The sequence below is a fragment of the Micropterus salmoides genome, unplaced genomic scaffold (genome assembly GCF_014851395.1).
Source record: "Micropterus salmoides isolate LMB-PRFRI ecotype aquatic unplaced genomic scaffold, ASM1485139v1 Ms_hic_scaffold_1, whole genome shotgun sequence".
Taxonomy (NCBI): domain Eukaryota; kingdom Metazoa; phylum Chordata; class Actinopteri; order Centrarchiformes; family Centrarchidae; genus Micropterus; species Micropterus salmoides.
This window is the reverse complement of record NW_024040040.1, coordinates 19,905,322-19,929,178: the sequence shown is the minus strand read 5'-3', so window position 1 is coordinate 19,929,178 and position 23,857 is coordinate 19,905,322. Positions and strand designations below refer to the sequence as shown.

The 23,857-nt window shown below is 40.2% G+C and overlaps 1 protein-coding gene and 1 pseudogene across 1 annotated transcript; one reads left to right on the top strand and one right to left on the bottom strand.

The window, feature by feature from the left end:
• Nucleotides 1–1,140: 1,140 nt before the first annotated feature.
• LOC119905165 (basic leucine zipper and W2 domain-containing protein 1-A-like) lies at nt 1,141–12,475 on the bottom strand. The gene is made up of 12 exons (XM_038721933.1): nt 12,346–12,475; nt 9,245–9,318; nt 8,961–9,137; nt 7,604–7,698; nt 7,407–7,472; nt 6,533–6,668; nt 6,246–6,355; nt 5,925–6,095; nt 5,157–5,303; nt 3,683–3,821; nt 2,493–2,615; nt 1,141–1,863 (listed from the first exon to the last, which is right to left on the bottom strand). Exons 2-12 carry the CDS (start codon nt 9,306–9,308, stop codon nt 1,832–1,834), a joined length of 1,260 nt encoding a protein of 419 aa, XP_038577861.1. The 5' UTR covers nt 9,309–9,318; nt 12,346–12,475; the 3' UTR covers nt 1,141–1,831.
• Nucleotides 9,894–23,481, top strand: LOC119915743 (annotated as a pseudogene).
• The last annotated feature ends 376 nt before the right edge of the window (nt 23,482–23,857 follow it).

Here is a 23,857-nt window from a genome sequence, read left to right as displayed (position 1 = left end):
ATTGACAACAAAATCTAATCCACCTTCACCCTATTAACAGGAATTACAGTGCTCTAAAAGAAGATGAAGCCAAAATCCTCTGATAACTCTTAAAATACAGGTGCTGAAGTAAAGTAATGGTAGGCCTACATTTGAACTTTTTTACTTTTGACAGTTCCATGAAGTTAAACGCTATGCAAGCCAGTTTATACCAAAAACAAATAGCAATAAAACCAGAAATGCTCACAAGAAGTCAAAGTTATGAGACAGTAATTGATGTACTATCTACATTGTGAAAATAAAATTTAGACTTAAATTATAATTAAAGATGGACTTCGGTTACATTTATTTTGTTTATCATTTGTCTTCTGTTGGCAGAAATGGGCTTCATACATTGTCATTTTTAGGCTTGGGCAGATAGTTTTATTTTTTTCATACCTCCCTTCCTCTTATCTGCATCATGTGCATGCTAGTTGTCCGGCTGGAAACAGTATGGGGTTGTAGGGATTATAAGTGCTGTGCAATGAAAGGATAAAATGAACATCTGACATAAATCAGGAGTAACACAGGAAATCAGGTGATGACATCAGTTCATGCGGTGCCACACACCGATGCTGCATCGCCTGAATACAGCTCCTCCCGAGTTTGCTAGGAGTGTATTTTTGACCGTATTTAAAGTCATACATCGGGATTTCTAAAAACCCTAATTACTTTATTCAAATTTCTTTTCTGACAACTGAAGTGAAAATTACTTGCTTACATTGTTCTGAACAACATACTGAAATACTGACAGTATCATCATGGGGGAGAAAACTGTTCCTGTGTTTTTGGCTTTATTTGCCACAGAAATGTTGAGTGCTTCCAACATAAACATATCAAACTTCAAGATTTTATTTTCAAATGATTTGTTCGAAAGTCCGTTATAAATTCTTTACTCCTAGTGTTCGTACAATAATCTTGTAAAACATTTTAGGTTCATATAAGCGGTCAGGTTTGGCTCCTGTTAAATGTTTTCATGCATTTTATTCAGACACACGATCAGTGTTTATACTGGCTAAAACATAAATAAGAATTTAATCAAAATTTAGAATGCAGTTACAGTATGCTGTACAGTATCCCATCAACCCCCCCCCCTTTAAAAAAGGTTAAAGAACACAGTCAAAGCATTTCAATAATCTTTATTTCATAAAAAAGTCAATCGGTTTATATCAGATTAAAGAAAGTAGAAACCAATAATCAGTTAGCTGGCGAGGCATCTTATGTGTCTTCTGACGGACTGACCGGAGCGACCACAACAAGTGTCAAGAAAGAAGGCTATGTATAAGACCCAACAGGAGCCTAAACGTGAGCTGGGCAAATAAAAGTTAAAGGGGAGTGGGAAAAAAAATACATTGGCAAAGTGGCATTAATATTTTTATCTGCCTCGTAGTCGCATGGCAAAAACGTGAACTTGAATGTTATCAAATCCTTGTTCAGATTAATACAAACAGCGGCCATCGAGATCACATGGAATGTTTGGTATCCAAATTACAGAAGGCATTACAACAATAATACCCAAAAACAACGGAGGTGGATATTCATTGTGTTCCACTTTCACTATGAGCTGTGATACCGAAGCATGTCGGGCGTAAGGGCTTTTTAAAAAATAATGTTAAAGTATGGTTTTGGAGTGGTGAAAGAGTGTGTTTGGGGATAAATAAGTAACAGGAGGTAGAAGAGAAAGGGGGGGGCCCAAAAAAACCAAACACATTTTACCGCTCCTGCTGCTACTTATTTAAAAAAAATATTTTAAAAAAAGAAAAAAAAAAAAAAAAAAAAAAAAAAGAGAAAAGCTGATCTGATGGTGGACGTTTTAGTCCGTCTCCTCTTCATCAGATTCTGACTCTGCAGAGAGAAGAAACACCGTTTTACAAACTGACTTAATAAACAAAGAATCATACACTGCACAAGTATCTTATTTTAGGTTTAATATGAAGCTCTTTAATGTAAGGCTGAAACTATTTTGTCTGTGTCATCCAATGTCAGAAAACGGAGAAACTGCATGATCAGTCCAAAAACCTCCAAAGTCGCATAAGATAAAGAAAAGGAGCAAATCTTACCAACTGAGTAAGCTGAGTAAGTTTAAGCTTAAACAAAAAGGTATGTTTGCCATTTTTGCTTGCAGTGGTGAAACGTTACTAAGTACACCTACTCTAGTACTGTGCTTAAGCACAATTTTGATACTCCATTATACCCTATTCCACTACAATTAGGAAATAAATATCGTACTTTTGACTGCATTCATTTGACATATATACTTTATATAAATTAAATTGATTTTGTGAGAACTTAAGGGTAATTTTGGTATTTTTCCAATCTGGACTATACTTCATGTTGTCGGACTGTGGACAACATTGTTTTTTAAATAAGTCCAGTACTGAGACAGCATGCTGCAGTCAGCAGCACTTTCTGTGCATAAAATTGACAGAACAATAATATCAGTGGTGTTTTTTGGCTTTTTTTTATATAAATACCTTCCTCTGCGTTCTTCAGCCACTCGACAAATTTTTTCATCTGCTCAAGGAAAACGCTCTTCCCCTTGGTAATGTGGGCATCAGAGTACCACTTCAATATGGCCTCTTCGCTCAATACATCCGCTGTTACGAAAAAAATAGAAGAAAAAAAAAAAAAAAAAGGACAGTGTCAGTGCTATCAGACATGTGATTGGCAAAGGGCAAAAAAGCAGGAAAATACACTGGGAATCAGGCCGCAAAGGTCGCTGCCTGTTTGAGACCTGGTGGCCTAATTGTTAAAGAAACAGTTATTCTTCAGGAAACTGATCAAACAGGCAGACCAGTCTCTGTCTGTTGATAAACTGTAGGAAAAAGTTTGACATTTCGAATCTGGCAGCAGGCGGGCGTGAGACGAGAATCATCGCGGCAGTTACACAGAAGCCGTTGCCATGGTTACTTTGCAGAGCGCTTGCTTGCCTGTCTGTTGATGAGGAGCACAGAGCGACCCCGTAGATCCAAGCCATCTGAAACCCTGTCACAACCTTTCACAAGAAATTAATTTGTAACGTGCCAAAACCTTTAGCATCGTGTCGCAGCACATTTCAAAATAAAAGTAAGCTTCTTTATATACTTGTGCTGTCTTAAGCATTTATTTATTCAATCGTTTCTGCCACACCAATTGCATTATGATCAGCAGAAGCTCACTTATTTTGAAATGTGCTGCGACACGATGTTACTGTAATGCCTAGAAAAAAGAAAAAAAAGTGCATCGCAAAACGGTGCGAGGACAGGCTTGACTGCAGTTGCATTAGCTGATGCTTTAATTAAGTATAAATGTAGAATTGTTCGCAGTTAAAAAGTTCGCGGTTTTGCTGGTCGCAAAAAGTTTACAACGGACGACAATGTTCTTTGCATCTTAGACTGTGACACAATGGCAAGAACGTTGCTTACAGCTGTTGAAAATACCTCTCTTCCTGTCTTCCTTTAGCTTTTTGGCCAATAGCTGACTTTAACATCATAAGGTCCGGTGCCGCTGACCTGCAGCGCGGTCGCACAGTCACGTCAGGGATGGTGCGTTCAGTAGCGCAGCGTTACTTGGATCAGTAACTAATAATATCACTGGAAATAGCAATCCGTTACATTACTCTTTACTGAGAAAAGTAATATTACAGTACTGCCCAACACGTTACCACGATGCTCGAGACACCAACCTTTGTAGAGGAGCACCACGATCTTCTGAAAGGCCTTCATGAAGTGGATATTGTCGTAGCAGTACTCCTGGATCTTCAGCAGCAGGCTGAGCTCGGACAAACCCTGGGAGGTGAAGGCTTTCAGCAGAAGGCTGTATTGCTGCAGAAACAAGAGACAACATGAAGCTTTGTTGGAGAACATGGCTCGCCTTTCCGGGGCAGAGATGGAAATGCACTCTGCTAGCTAGTAGGAGCTGTAATGTATGTAGTAAAAAGCTTATTGATTTACAGCAGGATCAAGATCTTAAGAGAGCTGTTTTGTTCCATGCATTTTGTTCATGTCTCAGGCTATTTTCAAACTTCACATGATCAAAAAGTCCAAATTCCCCTTTGTGCAGCAAGACAACATCACAACCCCTCAGCACTGAACTCAGCAAGTGTAGGCCCAGAGAACCGAGCACATTACTCCTGTTCATAAATCTTTACGCTGGCTTCCAGTTACTTTTACAATTGATTGTACAATCGAAGTGCTGGTTAATAGAAATCACTCAAAAACCTTGGGCTAAAAAAAAAAAAAAACATTTGCTTGAATGAGCCCATAGATCTTTAGGAAATAGTCAGCTGACTGAACCTCGAGTCAGAACCAGAGAGGCTGAAGCTGCAATGCTACACACAGATGTAACCAACTTCCTGCTCTCAGACACGCCCCAACACTATAGCCACTTTCTGCTTTTAATAGATTGGTTTTTCTACTACATGTTTATTTCCATTGTTGCATGCAACATACAGCATCAGTGTAATTCCATTTCCGGTCTATTCCATTTTTATTTTACTTATCTTAATTCCCTTTTTTTTTAATGCTTTTCTTTGCCATTGTAAAGCATTGCCTCTTTGAAATGTGCCATATCAGTAAAGCCGCCGTACCTTTATAAACCCTGGATTTCTATTTTGCATGACAGGAAACACCAATCCATAACCGTCAAACACGCTATTTACAAAATAAACTTTACTGCACTTGTTCCCAACAGAGCATTTAACCCTCTACTGCTGAAAACACTGAACATTTGAGGCCTTAAACTCAAAAACATTTGGGAACAAGTGCCATGGTGATGGCGCAATGGATAAGACAAATGCCTTGGTGTGAGAGACCTGGGTTCAATTCCCCACTGTGACCCATCCACCATTGTTTCCCTGAGCAAGACACTTAACCCCTAGTTGCTCCAGAGGCGTGCGACCTGACATAATTAGCTACTGTAAGTCGCTTTGGATAAAAGCGTCAGCTAAAAAAAAAGAAAAAATTTAAACATTTTCAGACTTGCCAGAACTTGCAGTCACTGAGCACAAACCTCAAACCATTGCCCAATCCTTAAGAATCAAACACACAAGCAAATGTTCTCTAAGTTCATTAAGTGTGTTTAGTGCCTTACTTAACTGTGTTCAAGACATTTAAACTACTCCCAGGACCGTGTTCAAACAGCTGAACAGTGTTGCATACCTTCAAGTGTTTGATGGCTTGTTCGGTCACCAGCTCTTCCTTCTTGTTCCACTCCACGCAGCTCATCACGCTGGTCCAGATGATGCCAATCATGGCTTGCTCAGAGAGGTTCGATTTTTTCATCTCCTCTTTGGTGAAGGCGATAATCTGGACAGACAATACGTACACGTTTCTTAACAGCCACTAAACATCACATTTCACACTCTTAGGAAACACTGCATCATTTCCAAATGACGCAGGTCAGGCAGTAACAATCCAGTCTCTGCAGGTTGCAGAGTTACAGTCAGGCCTGTTCATTTGTATTCAACTTCACGACTCGTCTTTGTTTTTGCCCTGTTCAGTAATTACTGCCTTAACTGGTCGTGTCAGTCACAAATACAAATATTTGGCACCATGGCAAAGAGGGGAATTGGCAATCATAAGGGTGTAATGCTGTTCACAAAAATCTGTCCCCAGAGAAGAACAATGACATTCAGATCTTCACCTTCATCGACTGGAAGACATTTAGCTGGACAAATACAGCCCAGAGTACGCCTGTCGGTTTCAATTAAATGTTAACATTTATGTTGCTTTGTCGCCCTGCTGTAGGTATATTTGCGTGCACCGGCAGCACCTGATGTGGACAAAATGTTATTTAAACTAGGAAGTGAATACAGACTGGAATTTTTACATTTATAATCATATTGTCTGCAGCAGTGCAGTTGTAGCCTCACTTAATGATCCTAGAGAACAGGAAGTGGTAAACTTTGACCCCTTCAGCAGCCTCACCTCCTTCTGAGGGTCACCGCGGAACATCTGCTCCTGGAGCTCCTTCTGCAGCTCCTTGCGAGCGCCAATGGATTGCTGGTTGCGGGCGAAGTCAGACAGCTCCTTCAACCCGGCGTCAGTAAAGTACTTTGAAAAATGCTCGCAGCTCCGTTTGTTGGCAGGAAAGAGTTCCTGCGGGGCAGAGATATTTAGAGTAAACTTGTATACAAAAAGCAGACGCAACACCTGCAAACATCTGTAAGGAACTGTGACAAGTAAAAAGCTAAACCCAAAACCCAGATTTTTTTCCCAGCAATCTCAGTTTATATCTCAGCCATTTACCATCAGCCTGTTGTCCATTCCAACTTTGCGGAGACTGACAGCAACTGAGTTGATGTCCTTCTCATTGATCCATGACTTGAACAGCTTGACAGCGAAGGCTGCAGATACTCCTGAAAACAAACCACAACACAAAGTGGTCTTCTGTTGTGCTGTCACTGAATACAAAGTTTAACATGTCTTGGAACAAAACTCAAATTTGTGTCCTTATAAACCCAAATTTGACATTTCAGGAGGACCTAAAGAGGAAGCTCACTCATTTCCAATCTTTTCTAAGAGTTTCTCCTCACCTTCTTTGACGAGGTTCTCGTTGAAGAGGCTGTTCAGGATGGAGGCTGATATGTGACCGTTGGCCAGCAGGATGCCGGTCAGCATGGCCAGTTTGTTGCGCTCAGATTCAGTGAATCCCTTTAGAAATAGCAGCAACTACAGAGGACAGAAAACCAAATACAGGTTTGTTGATCATACAATTTACACAGCTTCTTTTATGAGCAATTGATTTGATTGCAATCCATTCAAGCCGTTTACAGCCCTGCAGGTGTGGCTTTAGCTCTAAATCTATTGTCGTGCAACTGGCACACACTTTATAACAGTGTTATTGGTCTCACATTACTAGAAGACTTAAACTGCTCATAATAACTAAACAGTATGACAGCTGTTTGTTAAATATCAGTTTTCCAACCAATTCTAAAACAATTCAGCAGTAAATTGAACACACACACACACACACTAATGTGCAAAAATATGAATAGATTAATCATTTAAGGACAACATTTTAATAATGTTATAGAAGCTGGAATCACTGAATTCACCCTCTCATTCCTAATTTTTACAATAGTGAACTGATTTTAAATAAGCCATTTAAATATTAACTTGTTTCTACATTATCTGGCATTTTACAGTGAAAAAATTGTAGCAGTTCAATCAATACTCAATTTTTATTATTCACAGACCCTTTTTCCTGCCAACCTGTGGAGTCAGATACATTTACAGATTTGAAACTATAAAATGAACAGTATTTAACACCTGCTAAATTATTGTAAAACTCCAGCTGAAGCACAAACTAAACTACCTGCACACCCTCCACCTCAGAGACAAGTCTAATCAACATAATTTAAAAATAATGCACCAACATTCAATTTAAGTTCTGATCTTCAAACTCACCTTCTTGATCTCCTCTTCGAAACCTTTCTCCAGGTACTTGTAACGCCTGATAAGCTTGTTAAAAACCTGTTGTGGAGGTAAAGACAGACATGTTAACTCAGTGCTTAAACACATTGATGAAATTAAATGTTTATCCCCTATGAGTTGAAAGAGGAATTAAAGAAAAGGTACAAACTGTAGCTGTGCATGCTTTCTACCTGAGCATATGCTTGCATTGTCTCCAGGTCTTCTTGTGCCGTGAAGAGGCAGAACTCTGTGCGGGTCATGTCATCAGATAGAGTCCCACCTGGGGCTGCAAGAGAAAATAAAACCACCATACAAATCAAAAAAGGGGCTGCCGGCTTTTTGTACAGAAGGGCACAAAATGCAGTTCCTCGAATGGCCACTTGAGGGTGGCTACAAGAGCTGATTGGTTAGAGAGAATATTCACTGCATCATCATTGCGTGCGCCAGACAGAGGCCAGCAACATAAAGTTTTATATTTGACAGTTTTCGTATGGAATTTCATCACTAAATCCAGTTCTGAGAAGTTTTGAGGTGAGAAATCAGCTGTGTAGATTTCGAATATTGACAGTTTTACGAGAAGTGATGGCGGAACAAAAATGTGCTTGAAAATTTTTAGAGTTGAGGAGCTCCACAAGTGGCTGCGGGGGAAGCCTGTGCCAACCCGCGGGAGGAGCGTGAGGCCGGCCAGCCGTTCGCTCACAGAGCCCTCTGCTCCTGCCGTCACACAGACCGCTGCAGCAACAACGGCAGAGGAAAACACAGCTGGAAGGTTTTCATACCGCTTATCTGTCTTTATATTCTCAGGAATGTTGAAACGTTTTTACTTAAAAAAGAGAAAGCTGTGGGATCGCTGGGCCTGGAAATTCACAGTCAACCTGCAAGTAGGCTTTATTGGTTGTGAATTATATTTAAAATAAAAACAGCAACCTAACTTCACAGACTGTTCAAGTGCGGAGTTGTTGTAAACGTTGGCTAACACAGCTAAAGTTATAACTATAATGCTAATGTTACACCTGATGTGAAAGCTACTGAGCAAACATTTAAATTATTTGGCCAATTTTTTATGTAAAATTGAGTTGAAATATGGTGATTTTTGTAGTGGTTTATGGTAAGATGTGGAACAATGATGTGTGGTTGTGGACTTATGAGTAACTTATACCATCTGCTAGGTTACGGTCGCAGTCTGAAGCGGCTTTGATTTGGATCACACTACCTTGTTTCGTACGAACCGCCCTTCTCTGCTTCCGATTGGCTAGTAGTCCTTACCTAGGAACTGTGCATGTGCAACTCCCAACAAAGATTTTGTACAAGTAAGATGCATCTCTCTGTAGCTCAAGAGTGGAGCGTACAACACAGGGTGAAAAGAAGAGCTGCAGCAATGTGCAGTATGAGAAAAATATGGTGTATTTTGAAAATTAAGCCTCTGTTCTGGTACAACCCCTAATTAAGATTTTGAACCTGAAAATGAGCATAATACCACCACTTTAAAGATTTACAGTGAAAAACATGTACATAATGGGATGAATAATGTTTCCCAACACAACTTACCCAGCATCCCGCCGGCCACCAGGATGTCAAAGAGTGTCTCTGCATACCGGCGGTAGTCAAGCTTGGCACCAGAGGCATCAAGGAATTTCGCAACCGCTTCCAAATCAGTGCCAGTTTGATTCAAGCCTTGTACGATACTTTCTTGAAAGTGAGTAGGGTCAAATCTCTCCTTTTCATCTGTAGGAAAAGGACACACGATGGAGTCCAAAAAAGCCTGGGTACATTGATTTGAACAAAGGCACGCAAAGCAGAACACATATGGAGCAGCAACGACAAACACAAACCTCTTTTCCTCGTTTTGAAACGCTGGCCTGTTAGCGTTGGCTTTTGCTGCTTTTGATTATTCATAAAAGACACCCTGAAACAGATAAACACAGACTGGTAATGTTTACTCACGTTGACACAGAATGAACAGAACAACATTCCCTTTAATTATGATTTGTATTGCCAGCGTTTGGGTGTGACTTGGACGAGCTATACTTTTTTTTTTTATTATTATTACTTGGAGTCAATGAGTTCACCATTGTAAATTATTCTTACAAAACTCAAGTTTGACCATAAAGTTTAAAGCCTGTAGCTCATTTTTGTCAAGATAGAGATGGCCACAGACCAAAATATACCATGAGAATCCCAAACCAACAATAAATTGATCCTCCTAGCTAGTGTCATCTGTAGAGCTTCACTAGTTTCCAAAAATTATTACAAAACACACCATAGAGCCATACTGTTGCACTGGGTGACATTTCCCCTCACGAACATGAACCCGACAGCTGCCGTTTATTTTGACTGAAACTCACATTGACCCCGTTTACACCTGGCATCACCATGCATCCTGCGTGATCCAATCTCAAGTGGACAGCTCTAAGTAAAGGTGTGAATGCATGGAGATCGGGTCGCTCAGACCACATTGTGGCCAGGATTGCTTATGACAACATGAAGTCAGCAGTGTACACAAATGTGTCCTACTCAGTTGACATCCTCTGTGTAAGTACGCACTGGTTTGCGCACGAATGACTATGTCAAAGTGCGAAACAACAACAAGCACCCACAACCACAGGGAAAATACAGTCTGGTGGATGAGTAGTACACACAAAACCCGCTGTCTCATGCAGTTTCCTGATGGACACAGCTTTACTTGTTGCTGAAGTAATTGCCAATTGTAGGTGCCGTTAGCTGATTAACTCAGTTTGCCTTGCAGCTAGTGCTTTTGAGCTTTGGACCGTTCAAAGGACATTTTTCCTGCATCCCCAGAAAGTAGTTTAGCGAGCGCCAAAGGAAAATCACCTGCGCCAAAATGATCAGAATTGAAAAAGAAAAAAGCATTTCAAATCCTTTCCGAATGTTTAATACCAACCAACAGTTGAGCAACCAGAAGATAAATTTCAAGATGTCTTTGACTTTCAGCAGTCTGATCCACAGCCGCTGTATTTTACACATGCAGCTGGCGCTGGATTTATAAACCAGGTATTGCGCTGGTTTGACTGCGCATGAATGCTCTGCTACGAAGCAAGCGCTTATGAGAGGTATGACTTACCCTGTGATTTTTCACAATATAAAAGCCATTTGTGTTCGTGCTACATTTTACTCTTTGGCGTACCAGCAGTTCACAAGCTGCCTGTCCTCTTTTCTGACCTATCCATAATCAGGTTATCTAGGCGCACACCTGTTCACGTTCTTGCCTGCCTGCTAATCTTTCAGTGGAGACAGGAGGGAGAAGCGCGACCAATCACAGCCTGGATGAGGCGGGACAAAAGGTCGACAAGCTACAGAAAACTTTAGAAATGTTGAATTCGTTCTGTATGCGCAGATTTTATTTTTTTTTCAAGTTAGTACTTTGCATAGACAAATGAGACTGACCAAAATGTAGAGCATTCTTCTTGTACAATAATTTAATGACTGAAAAAACCCCACAAAAATTAAACTGCCATTTTGTCCAACTGGAATGAACATACTAATGGCAAGCTATATAGTAACCTATACTATGATTTATGAACACACATCAGCCCTAAACAACCACACACACACTGTGTGTGGTTGTTTAGGGCTGATATATACATACACACACACACACACACACCACTTTATTCAATGTTTTAATATTTATACACTAATTTATACTCATTACTCAATGTTGTGGATACATTGTTTATCAAATTGTCAGAAATGAGAAAATGCACCATAAATAGTCACTCCAGCTGCATGTAGAGATGCTCTTTAATGCACAGTGTAAACAGGGCCTTACACCATGCCCTGCTAAATGCTCACAAGGTCAGTAGATGTTTATTACTACGCAGTTGTAAATGCAGCCATGCCCAGTAGTTCAAAATGACTGAGCCTTTGAAAATTACTACAGTTTTGTGAGTACATTTAAAGATTTGCATCTTCAGCAGAAACCAAGGGGCTGTAATATAGGGCACAATTCATACGGGACTGTCGCCATTGCCTACGTACATATTTTTTCAGAAATCAGGTCCCACGGTGGCCCCTCATGGGATGTGATGTTAATGAGATAAATGCAGAATAAGTGCAGCCTCACCCTTAAAACATAACATATCCGTTTGTTTTTCCCAATACGGATACTTTATGTCATTTAACTTAGTGAACTTTCAACTAACCTCTTCTAAAGGACTAAATTTAGATACAACAAAACAACGTAAATAGTTAATATAATTGAAATTGAAGTTACAACCGGAGTTTGCCGATACAATAAAAGGTATTTAAAAATCCGATCGTGTCACCAGTGCGAAATTACAGGGACGAGATACCCATATAACAGCAGAGGAAGACAAAAAAGACAAAAGACAGTAACGTTACGATGTTGTAAGGTTCACGGAGCTGGTGGGTATTCGGTGTTGCATTAATCAGGAATATTTTAGACCTTAATCACAAGTTAATTTTCGGTGAACGTTTGAGGGATAAAGATTGAGTCGGCTCGTGTATAACGAGAAATTTTCCAAAGCTACAGCTACCTAATTGTAGGTTAGGAATGGCTACCTCTGGGCCTCACCATGCGCCGAGCCAGTACTGGTTAGCCGGGCCCGCTAGCTGGCTAACCGTGTGTGATTAATTAATAAACCACTACTAAGACACTTTAAACCGACATGATACGCTGATCTGCACTTGAACGAAACTCCCTGTAGAAATGCCATTATAAACTTTGAATTCATCTCAAGACAGTCTACAAGTATTTTAGCTGTAAACAGGCTAAAGCTACACTTGCTAGCCGAACTGTAGAAAACCAAAATTCGCCCTACAGCGGCCTGTGATGGCGACGTTCCCGGGTGAAAAACGTTATTTTACACACTTTAACCAGAGATGTTTCAGCTCTTTACGACAGGGTTAAGCTGTGACAAAACGTCGACAATGTAGAAGTAAAGATACTCACCGAAATTAATGCAGATAAAAAACGGTTGTTAACCAGGGGAATTAAAGCAGGCAAGTGACGAGTCTCTCAGTGGCCCAAACAAAAAGACTTCACCGTCAGAACTTCCGCAGGCTCCGCCCGCTGCGCATGCGTGATTTAAAGGGGATTTCCGCTCCTCAAAAAAAAAGAACACAGAATTTTATTTTTTTTTTAGGGGGAGCTAACAACAACAACATTTACAGTATAAATATAAATCAGTTTTTGCTCTGTATTTTACAACGATATACTCTTATTCAGTTCAGTTGATACACCTCGATGTATTAAATGCAGTATGAGTTAATCAAATTTAAATAATGGGTCACAATCTGGTCACAATAGGTGATTTGTTTACCTTTTATGCTTTAGTATGGCCTCATAACTTTGTGTATCCCTATTGATTGTGTATCTTTTAGACTGTTATTTAGATATTGGTATTTATTTATTATTTTATTTATTACCAATACTTTAGTTTTGTGTGTGTATCTGTACAGTTGCTCTAACAGGAATAAAGAAAGTTGAAGCAAATTAAACTGAATTAAATCCCTGAAACTGCCTGCCTTTAAACCACAGATTGGCCTCTGTCAAAGTCACATTTATATAAAGAATCTTATATGGAACACAATTTTTTTTGAGCTGAAACAGTCTTCTATTGAATAGCTGAAAAGTACAGCATAAAAAGGGTTTAGAGAAAATAAATCACCAACAATATAGACAAATGTCATGAGAAATAAATAATACCGTGTGTACCTTCAGTTGTGCTGTTAGGCTGTGATAATTGATTTGTCAGCTAAAGGAAAACTGGTGACATGAAGGGATGTGGAAAAGTACTTAAAGAACTGCCAGTTCAAAGCTAAAGTTTCATACAGACTTGATTTTCAGCTTGTTACGGTTTACTCTCCAAAAAGGTGAGAGCATTCATTAACCTATTTATTACCATTATTTAGCAGTTAGGCCTACTGTAGGTAAATTCATTTACTTTTTAATTCAAGGTTCAAAAATAAGGTAAAACAAGCTGCATCAGCTGTAAAAAGGTTAATAAAGAGCAGTCCAGTAAGAAACATAGTAATCCTACAATGGGCCTGCATTTTGGAGAGATACTGTGCAAATAAAGTATCATCGCAACTTCTTAAATACCATGTAGTTACTAGAGCCCTAACAAAAACATCTGTTGGAAAACTGTTAAAATTGTTGAATGACTTCAGAGCCACCGTGCTATAAGTTTGTGTAAAGATATTTTGTTATGGTAATATTACAGCATACAAACAAGATGAAATAACACGTGGACACATCAAGATTAAATAACTTCAAGAATACCAAGTAAAATATTAGGGGCAGTTTTGAAAAAAAGTATATAGTGTAAAATAAGACATCTGAATACCAAAATAGCACATGCATGGTAAATGTGTGTATTTGCCATTCATGACAATGAAATCTCCCTCATTATCATGAAAGAAATTGCATTTAAGGGTACTGCTACACTGACAATAAGAGTAATCCTCTACTGTCTTTCCTTTGGTTTTGTATCAACCTGTGTCATCTACTTTTATTGCAATAAGCAGTTTTTCTACATTTCTCAGTGCTAAAAAATATTCTTTCTAATTCCACTGTGTTTCTGCTTTTATTTCCTGTTATTAAATGGTTTCTGTGGCGCTTTCCCTCTAAAGGAAAAAAAATCATTATTATCCCTCCTTTATCTCATTAAATATTATTGATCTGAGGCCATTTGATTTGATGTCCTCCATAACTTGTGGTCGCATTAAAGGCTAAGAAGACACCAGTAAGGGGTTCAGAGGCTCATAAGAGTCAGTCCAATTATCATGTTAAAGAGGCATTTTGACCACGTCCAATTTAAATGTTCCTCTGGTAACATGTAGACATGAAGTCATCTGAAAGAGGAGGAGGGTGTCAGTACGGTGATGTTTTTCTCCCTTTGTTTATTTCTGTCTTCACTTTAAATTTGTCCTCTTCTGGTTATTTTGTCTTACTTTCCTCTTAACTTTGGCATTGTTGTTAACTTTTGTTTTCATCCTCTTTTCTTTCCTGTTTTTAGTTTTGTCTTTAATTCTTTGTTCCCATTATCATGTCTTCTTTCCTTCTCTTCTTTTCTTTACTGCTTTTGCACCTTTCATTTTCCTTCCTCTATTGCTTTTGTCCCTTTCCTTCTTTTTTTACTTTATTATTTTTGTTCATCTCCTTTCCCTTCCTTCTTTCTTTCCCTTTTTGCTTTTGTCTGTTTTTTCCCCCTCTCTCCCTCCCTCCTTCCTTCCAGGTTGATGAGAATAATGTAGATCCAGAATAAGTGGTGCACAGTTTTCTGAGGAGAAGAGGTTGGTTTTATTCTATTCTTCAGTCATTTCCAAATAAGATGTTAATAAAACTGTTATCTCATAAGTTGTTGTCTATGAAGATTCTCAGTCATCCAGGTCATAGTTATCCAACGAAGGTTAAAGTCTGCCCTTGACTTTAACCTTCAAGTGAGTCATAACTGGACTTGGTTAAAACACCACCTACTTCCAGTACAACGGAGGATTCTACAGACAGAAGCATGGCTGTGCCATGGGCTCACCGGTATCCCCGATTGTGGCAAACATCTACATGGAAGAAGTGGAGAACAAAGCCCTCAACTCCTTCAGAGGAACAGCACCGAGCCACTGGTACAGATATGTGGACGACACCTGGGTCAAAATTAAAAGCCAGGAAGTGCAAGCCTTCACAGAACACATCAACTCTGTGGGACAGTAACATCAAGTTCACACGAGAAGATGTTCACAACAACAGTTTGGCCTTCCTGGACTGCGCTGTACACATTGAAGAGGACAAGAGCCTGCAGATTGGTGTTTACAGAAAACCCACACACACAGAGCAATACCTACTCTTCGATTCACACCACCCACTGGAGCACAAGCTAGGGGTCATGAGAACACTACATCACAGAGCGGAAAACATACCAACAAGCGCCCAAGCCAGAGAGAAGGAACAGAAACACCTGAAGGGGGCACTTACAGCCTGCGGATACCCTAAATGGACCTTTGTGAAAACAGCCACAAGATCCAAGAAGAACAAAACTACAGGGGATGAGGAAAAGAAGGTCAAACACAACAACATTGTGATTCCATACGTGTCTGGAGTATCAGAGAAACTCAGGAGGATTTTCAACAAACACAACATCCCTGTGTTTTTTAAACCCAAGAACACACTAAGACCGCACACCCAAACACAAGAAAAGCAATCTAGTGTATGCGGTCCAATGCAGTGAGGAATGCACAGACCTGTATATTGGGGAGACTAAATAACCACTACACAAACGCATGGCTCAACACAGAAGGGCCAACTCTTCAGGTCAAGACTCTGCAGTCTACTTACATCTGAAGGACAGAGGACACTCGTTTGAGGACCACCAGGTGCACATTTTAGACAGAGAAGATGGATGGTTTGAAAGAGGTGTCAAGGAAGCCATCTACACCCGGGTCGAGAAGCCATCATTAAACAGAAGAGGGGGTCTACGCCACCACTTATCCCCCACTTACAATGCTGTCCTTTCATCTCTTCCCAGGAAACTCAACAAACGTAACCTATTGGCCTCAGGTGAAGATACCAACGATGGTCGTTCAGTCTTGGCCACCGGTAGTCCTAACGACTGTAACGACTGTCGTCACAGCAACCAGGAACACTAACGGCCAGCAGTATCGATGACCCTGGTAAACGACCCCACTGAGGTTAAATAGCTGAGTTTCCCTGCCAGTCAGTCAGAACTGAAGAAGTCCTTTGGATGAGGGACGAAACGTCGTCCAGTATCTTCAACCAAGTCCACTTGCCCTTGACTTTAACCTTTGTTGGACTCATAAGTTGTTGTAAACTTGTTGAAAGTTATGAATACATTTAGTAGCAATCATCATCAAAAGGTGGAATATTATATTTATTCATTTTAATTTATATAAATGATACAACTACCACTGCGCTGATAACCCAACAAAACTTTAGATTGAAGCCAGAGCACCCGGAGAGGTTTGGTTAAATCTGCGTGTTGACAGTTCTGGCCGCCCTGTCGTCCATTAATTCCTGATAATGGACACCTCGTTGGACATTGTCCCTTAATGACCAGTCCATACCTCTCCTGTCCACCAGTTGGTCTGACGGGTACTAAGTACAGCTGTGGAGGTGGAGGATGTGGAGCCTGCACTGTCATGGTGTCCAGATACGAATGCAAACAGGAGCAAGTAATGTATCCTTCTGTACCTTCGCAACGACTTAACTTTGCACGTTTTCCGCTTTTTATTTGTTTTCCAGCAGTTAAAAGTGATTTCTTCCTCTTTAGTTTTCCGTTTAAACTTTGAGGCTGCAAAAAGCCATGAGTGTTCTATCCCTGACCTTTTAACCCAGACACGATACTGTCAACACCTGCCCGCAGCCTATCGTCACCCTTCATGGGAGCGTCTGTGGTGTTGGTCGAAGGCATCGGTAGCACCAAGACCAAACTCCATCCTGTTCAGGTGACAAGTCTCTCTAACATTTCAACACTTTTCTAACGGTCACCAGAACGGGTGTTATCCTTCAGCAGCAGGAAGATGTAACATCTGGCCATTTGTTCTGCTCTGTCTCTCAGGAGCGAATTCCAAATGCTCATGGCTCCCAGTGTGGCTTCTGTACTCCAGGGATGGTGATGTCCATGTACAGTCTGCTGAGGAACAAACCTCAGCCCACCATGGAGGACATCAATGAAGCTCTGGGAGGTAAAAACAAGCCAAGATTGACCCTGTTGATGTTGATTCAATGATTAACGGCATACTGTGTTGAAAAACATGATATCCATGGTTGCGAATACTGTACAGAGACATACGTTTTAGAAGAAAGAAGCAAACACTGCTGCAATTTAAACAAATATTGAGGGATTTTTGGCAAAGATTTGGCTACAGAAATGCTATTTATGCACGAGAACATCAAAACATAACAAAATATCTGTACACCGTTCTCCTTTTCACCACATTATCTAAGCTTTCAGTCACGGAGGCCGTTGTCATCAGACATTTCTTGCTGTTTCTTGCACCATGCATTCCTTTGTGATCGGTAATTTTGAAATAGTTTAGCCTCAAAATGACAATTCTGATGACAAAATACAACTTTAAAACTGCACAACTTGTTGCTTCTCGTGACAGTTTCAGTCCTTTTGCATTAATTGGCTAGACCAATTATTGATGGATTTAAGACTTTTTGTGAAAGTGAGGTAGGTGATGGGGTTATCCTTTACGCATAATTTCCCACTAATCCATACGGTGCAAAAAATCTCAAAAGCCTGAAATGTGATGAATATCTATACATTTTATATTTACACATCATGATCACAGCTGAATAGTAGTTATCACAACATTTACTTGAGTATTTTCACCAGTCATCTGGATGCTACCAAAATGGAAGAGGAGGTATGAAGTGCTGTATGGAAAAAACCTACAACAGCGAGGAAAGTGATGTTAAGTCAAACTGGTTTTTGGTTAAGCATGCTTCACTGTGCTGCTGAGTGTACACTGTTCATGTTAACCATTGGATTATATTGGATACTGTGAAATATTGGAAGAGACACTAAATGTTCTGTCCTAAGATCTCTCAGGAACTCCTTCCAATGGATGCGTGTTGACCACTGCATCCATCTCAAGATCTTATCTTCCCTCCAGAGCTGATGGTGATTGTTTAAATTCATTATAAAACTAGACCTGAGAAGAGATGGGGGGCAATGCTAAGAAACTAAAATAATTTGTATTTTCTTTTCTAGATTATGAAAGAAATTAAGAAAGTCGGTGGAGATGCTCTTTATTTCTGAGGAGAAAGAGTGAATTTTATAGCTCCTTTTGAGCTGTTGCACCTCCTGGAGCTGAAGGCCAAACATCCCTCGACTCCACTGATCGTTTGCAACACAACCATCGGTGCACTTATACTGACTTTAGTATTTAACAACAATAATGCTTACAACTTTAACTGTGCAAACAGATCGATGTATTTTTTGTGAGTTGACTGAATATTGTGAGTTCTAATTTTAATTTATCATTATTATGTTTTTGACCATGCTCCTGAAAGGTGTCCATCATGCCCTGGTGGTCTACCCTGGAAGGATTTCTGAGCTCAGAGCCGTGACATGGGAAGAGAATGGTTGGTTAAACCCACTGAACACTGAAATCCATTCCTCTTGGGATTACTGAAACATCACTTTCTCTTATTAGCCCTTTCTAAATAGTGTTTCTCTTACCAGGATGGGGAACAAAAGTTTTAACCCATGATTGCCTACTCTGGGAAAAACTCTAAAATGGTTGTTCACTTCTAGCAAGCAGGTCCCTCTAAATATTATACACCGAACAAGCAGAATTAACCAACCACATTTATTTCCATCATGGGTAGCACCAAAGAGAAACACCTTTAGATTTTGCTGCTGATGCTATTTTTTCCAAGCCCTTCAAGAACAAAATGCCACAGGTTCGACAGTCCTTCCAGGTTGGCACGCACACTGCAGAGCTGATCATTTCTGTGATTTTACTTAAAAGTTTACTCTGTGAAAACATCCCAACTTGTGTGACAACACAATCTCAACTCAAAGATTTGACTCACAGTCGGACTGAAAATAGTTACCCACAATATGTGGGACCCACTGTGAGATATCCACCATTGTGTCCCTGAGAAAGACACTCCAGACGCGTGCGACCTCTGACATGTATAGCAATTGTAAGTCGCTTTGGATAAAAGCGTCAGCTAAATTAATAAATGTAAATCCTTACAACAGCTGAACAGGATCTAACAAAGACTTATCTGCTCAAACAAATCAGTTGTCAGACTGGAGTGTCCCATTCGTCCACAGATCGTATCAGAGGCCCAGCCAAAAGATGAGTATGAGACAAGAATTTCATCTCTCATTTCCTGGTATTCACATCTAGATGTGTTAAACAACTCAGGACATACCACTCTTTGTTTGAACCTACCCATTTTTCAAGTGAGCAAAACTATTGGAACATGTGACTGACAGATGTTTCTTGTTGTCCAGGTGTTGCCTTTTAGGTCGATTGTCCAAACATTAAATAGCTCTGCATGACTAATCGAAGTTTTCATCCTTGGTTCAAACCTATAAAGACTGCATTTCCTGTTAAAGAGGATAAACCAACATGAAGACCAGAGAGCTGTCTATGGGAGAAAAGCAAGCCATTGTCAAGCTGAGAAAAGGAAGGAAAATCTACTAGAGCCATTGGACAAATATTGGGCATAGAAAGTACAACAATTTGGAACATCCTGAAAAAGAAAGAAACTACAGGTGTACTGAGCAATAGACATCGAACAGGTCGGCCAAGGAAAACAGCAGTAGTTGATGACAGAAATATCATGAGAGCTGTGAAGAAAACCCCCAAAACATCAGTAAGTGACATCACCAACGACCTCCACAGCGCAGGGGTGAAGGTATCACAATCCATTGTTCGAAGAAGACTCAGAGAGCAGAAATACAAGACTCAAACCACTCATCAGCAGTAAGAATCAGAAGGGCAGATTGAAATTTGCAAAGAAGTACAGAGATGAGCTGTTCTGGAAAAAGTTCTGGAAAACAATCTTATGGACTGATGAGACCAAGATTAATCTCTACCAAAGTGATGGAAAGGCCAAAGTGTGGAGAAAGAAAGGAACTGCTTATGATCCAAAGCACACAAGCTCATCTGTGAAGCATGGTGAGGTACTGTCATGGCTTGGGTGTGCATGACAGCTTCTGGAACAGGCTCAGTAATATTTATTGATGATGTAACTGATGATGGTAGCAGCAGAATGAATTCAGAAGTGTACGGAAACATTTTGTCTGCCAATTTACATAGAAATGCATTGAAACTAATCGGGAGGAAGTTTATCATGCAGCAGGACAATGACCCAAAGCACACTGCCAAAACAAAGGACTTCATCAGGGGGAAAAAGTGGAAGTGAAAGTCAATCACCTGACCGTAACCCAATAGAGCATGCATTTCACCTCCTTAAGAGGAGACTGAGTGCAAGCAAGGGTTATGCCACCAAATATTAAATGTTATTTACTTTAAGATTATTTGTTCCATTACTTTTGCTCACTTAAGAATGCTGTGGTCTAATACAAACAGTGGTATGTCCTGGGTTTCCTGGTATTCACATCTAGATGTGAATACAATCTTCTGAACTCTTGTCTCATACTCATCTTTTGATCTTAAACCCAAATGTCTGATCGCCTTACCAAAAGGAAAAAAAGAACTGGTCTGTTTCTCAGTGGTCCAAAGGCCTCTTTTCTGATGAGAGCAAATTTTGCATCTCATTTGGAAACCAAGGTCCCAAAGTCTGGAGGAAGAATGGAGAGGCACACAATCCAAGATGCTTGTGAAGTTTCCACAGTCTGTGTTGGTTTGGGGAGCCATGTCATCTGCTGGTGTTGGTCCACTGTGCTTTATTAAGTCCAGAGTCAGCGCAGCCGTCTACCAGGACATTTTAGAGCGCTTTATGCTTCCTTCAGCAGATGAGCTTTATGGAGATGCGGACTTCATTTTCCAGCAGGACTTGGCACCTGCCCACAGTGCCAAAAGTACCAAAACCTGGTTCAATGACCATGGGATTACTGTGCTTGATTGGCCAGCAAACTCACCTGACCTGAACCCCATAGAGAATCTATGGGGCATTGCCAAGAGAAAGATGAAAGACATGAGACTGAACAATGCAGAAGAACTGAAGGCCGCTATTGAAGCCATATTCCATAACACCTCAGCAGTGCCACAGGCTGATGGCATCCATGCCACACCGCATTGAGGCAGTAATTCATGCAAAAGGGGCCCAAACCAAGTACTGAGTACATATGCATGATTACACTTTTCAGAGGGCTGACATTTCTGTATTTAAAGTCTTTATTGATTTCATGTAATCTAATTTGAGATTTTGAACTTGGGGGTTTCATAAGCTGTACACAATAATCAAAATTACATCAAATAAAGGCTTGAAATCTCACTTTGCATGTATTGAGTCTATATAATTTCACCTCTTAAGTTGAATTACTGAAGTGAACTTTCATGATATTCTAATTTTCTGAGATGCACCTGTATTTGACAGCTGGTCAGACAAAGCAAACTGAAGACATCACTTTTCCAAAGTTTTCGGTAGTCTTTTCATTGAAATTTTAGTTAATGGCAATATCATTTAAATTTAAAAAAGGTAAGAGGCAAAAATATTTAGCACTGCCCCTAAGGTGGAAGTTCCTTTATATTAAAGTTGGATGACAGCGACCATCATCAACTAACAGACTATTTCCATCCAATTCATCTATGTATGCATGTTGTATAACCGTTTTGTGTTTCAGTAGTGACAAGAGGAAGTCTTAATATTTTTTTCGTTGCGGTTAAGTTATTGCTGTCTGTATCTGCAGGTGCTTCGTTTCGGTCAGCGGTGGCAGAGTGCAGGGAACCAGCCAGGAGAGCAGCTCAGAAGGTTCAGGTCACCTACCAGGACCTTCAACCTGTCTTCTTCACTATAGAGGCATCAAAAACCAACCCTTGGCTCTAAATCACAATGTTGGGTTCTCAAGAGTACTTGTTAAAAACTCACTTTCTCAAGGTTATTTATGCCAGAAAGCTTAAATGTGAGGTAAAATCAATTTGGATAGTAGAAAGTATTAACACATTTAAGTTAAACCACAAATTTTAAAGGAAACATCTTAGTTTTTACTCTAGTCTATTGTACAGTAGTTTCACCTTCACTGTCTAAATAGATTTTCACAACTTGAGTTACATTCAAATACGCAATATATACATTTTGACACGTTGGTGGACCAAAATGCAGGTAACGTTCAGAAGGTTTATTAAACCAACAAACAAAAGGCGAGCACACTTACTGGCAGAGTGGCTGATAAACAAGCTAATCCAAAGAAACAGGGTGACAAGAGCAAGGCAGGCTAAACAGGACAACACACTGTAATGACCAGACAAAGACTAAACAGAAACACCAGGTATATACACACAGGGACTAATGAGCAGGACGGGAGCAACACATGTGACAGGGATCAAGGTAAACGAGGCAGGCATAGAGACAGCAGGGAAAACAGAGGCAGGCAGAGACAACAGGGGGCAACAGACGGAACACTTGACAGGCAGACATGGGGCAAAATAAATAACCAACACAGGCTAAACACATGCTACAAAATACCAGACTCAAAATGCACATGCTACAAAATACCAGAATCCAACTTCAGACAATAACAGAAACTTATGTAAACAGACAAACACCGACCAACTAACACAGGGATCTTAACAGACAAAATCCAACGAGAACACAGAACCAGAACACAGAGTACACTAGACACAAGACATGACTGAAACACATGGCAATAGACAGGACAGAACCCAAAACTCAACATACTATAAGACAGATACTAAAAGACTACAAATAAGACCGATTGGGAACCAAAACAGAGCAGACACGCCCACAGTGTGACAGAAGGCCTTTTTAATAAAAGTCAGTTAATTTGTTTTTGTAAAGCACTTTGGTTGAAAGTGCTCTATAAATAATAACTTTAGACCTGTAACTTTTTAGTTCTTTATCTCTCTCAATTTGTCTTGTATTTTGTTATAATGTGACCGTGTGTTGCAAGCAAAGTTTGTTGCACAACATCCGGACGGACATCGTGATGTTGGGAAAAGCATCAATCTTGCTTTAGACATTGGTCAGGTACATGTAAAACACCGCCTCCTCCTGTGAATTTTAAGCAAATTAGAACAATGGAACTAAATCTCAAAACTCTCACACCATAAAAGACATTTAGAACCACATTAACTTATTACTTATTGAGTCCTAAATCCTTTGGGCCTTTCTTCTGATAAAAAAACATCTGATTCTGACGTTGGACTATCACCGTCACCTTTGAGTGGGAATATTTCAGGGAATTTTTGAGATTTTGCTGAGTTTATGATCTCAGAACAGAACTGCATAACATGTTAAAATGAATGAATCATATATGTCCGTGATGTTTACCAGGTGGAGGGAGGTTTCCTCCATGGTCTCAACACCATTGAGGAGTTGCAGTTCTCCCCAGACGGCGTCCTGATGACAAGAGGACCGTCAGCACGGTCCTGGCACTCTGCGATGTCCCGGCTGAGCTGAACGTTCATCTGCTCGCTAATGCAGAAAACCCCTATGCCATCTACCTCTTGAAGGTACCATAGGCTTTCTATAGACTAAAAGGGAATTGTTCATAAATATAGTTTAAGTTTTGTTTTTTTTTTTTTTGTTTTTTGATCGATAACATCTCTTAAATTCACTTCCAGGTAGCATTAAAGATGTCTTAAAGTCTTTAATTTGTCTAAAATCTGAAGGCACAGTATTGACGGTCTTGTTGTTCCAGGGTATTGGCGAGCCCCCGGTCTTCGGCTCCACCATTTTCTGTGCCATCAAGTCAGCCATCGCAGCAGCACAGAGAGAGGAGTGGGTACACTTTCCGCTGAGCTCCCCTGCAACAGCTGACAAGATCCACATGGTC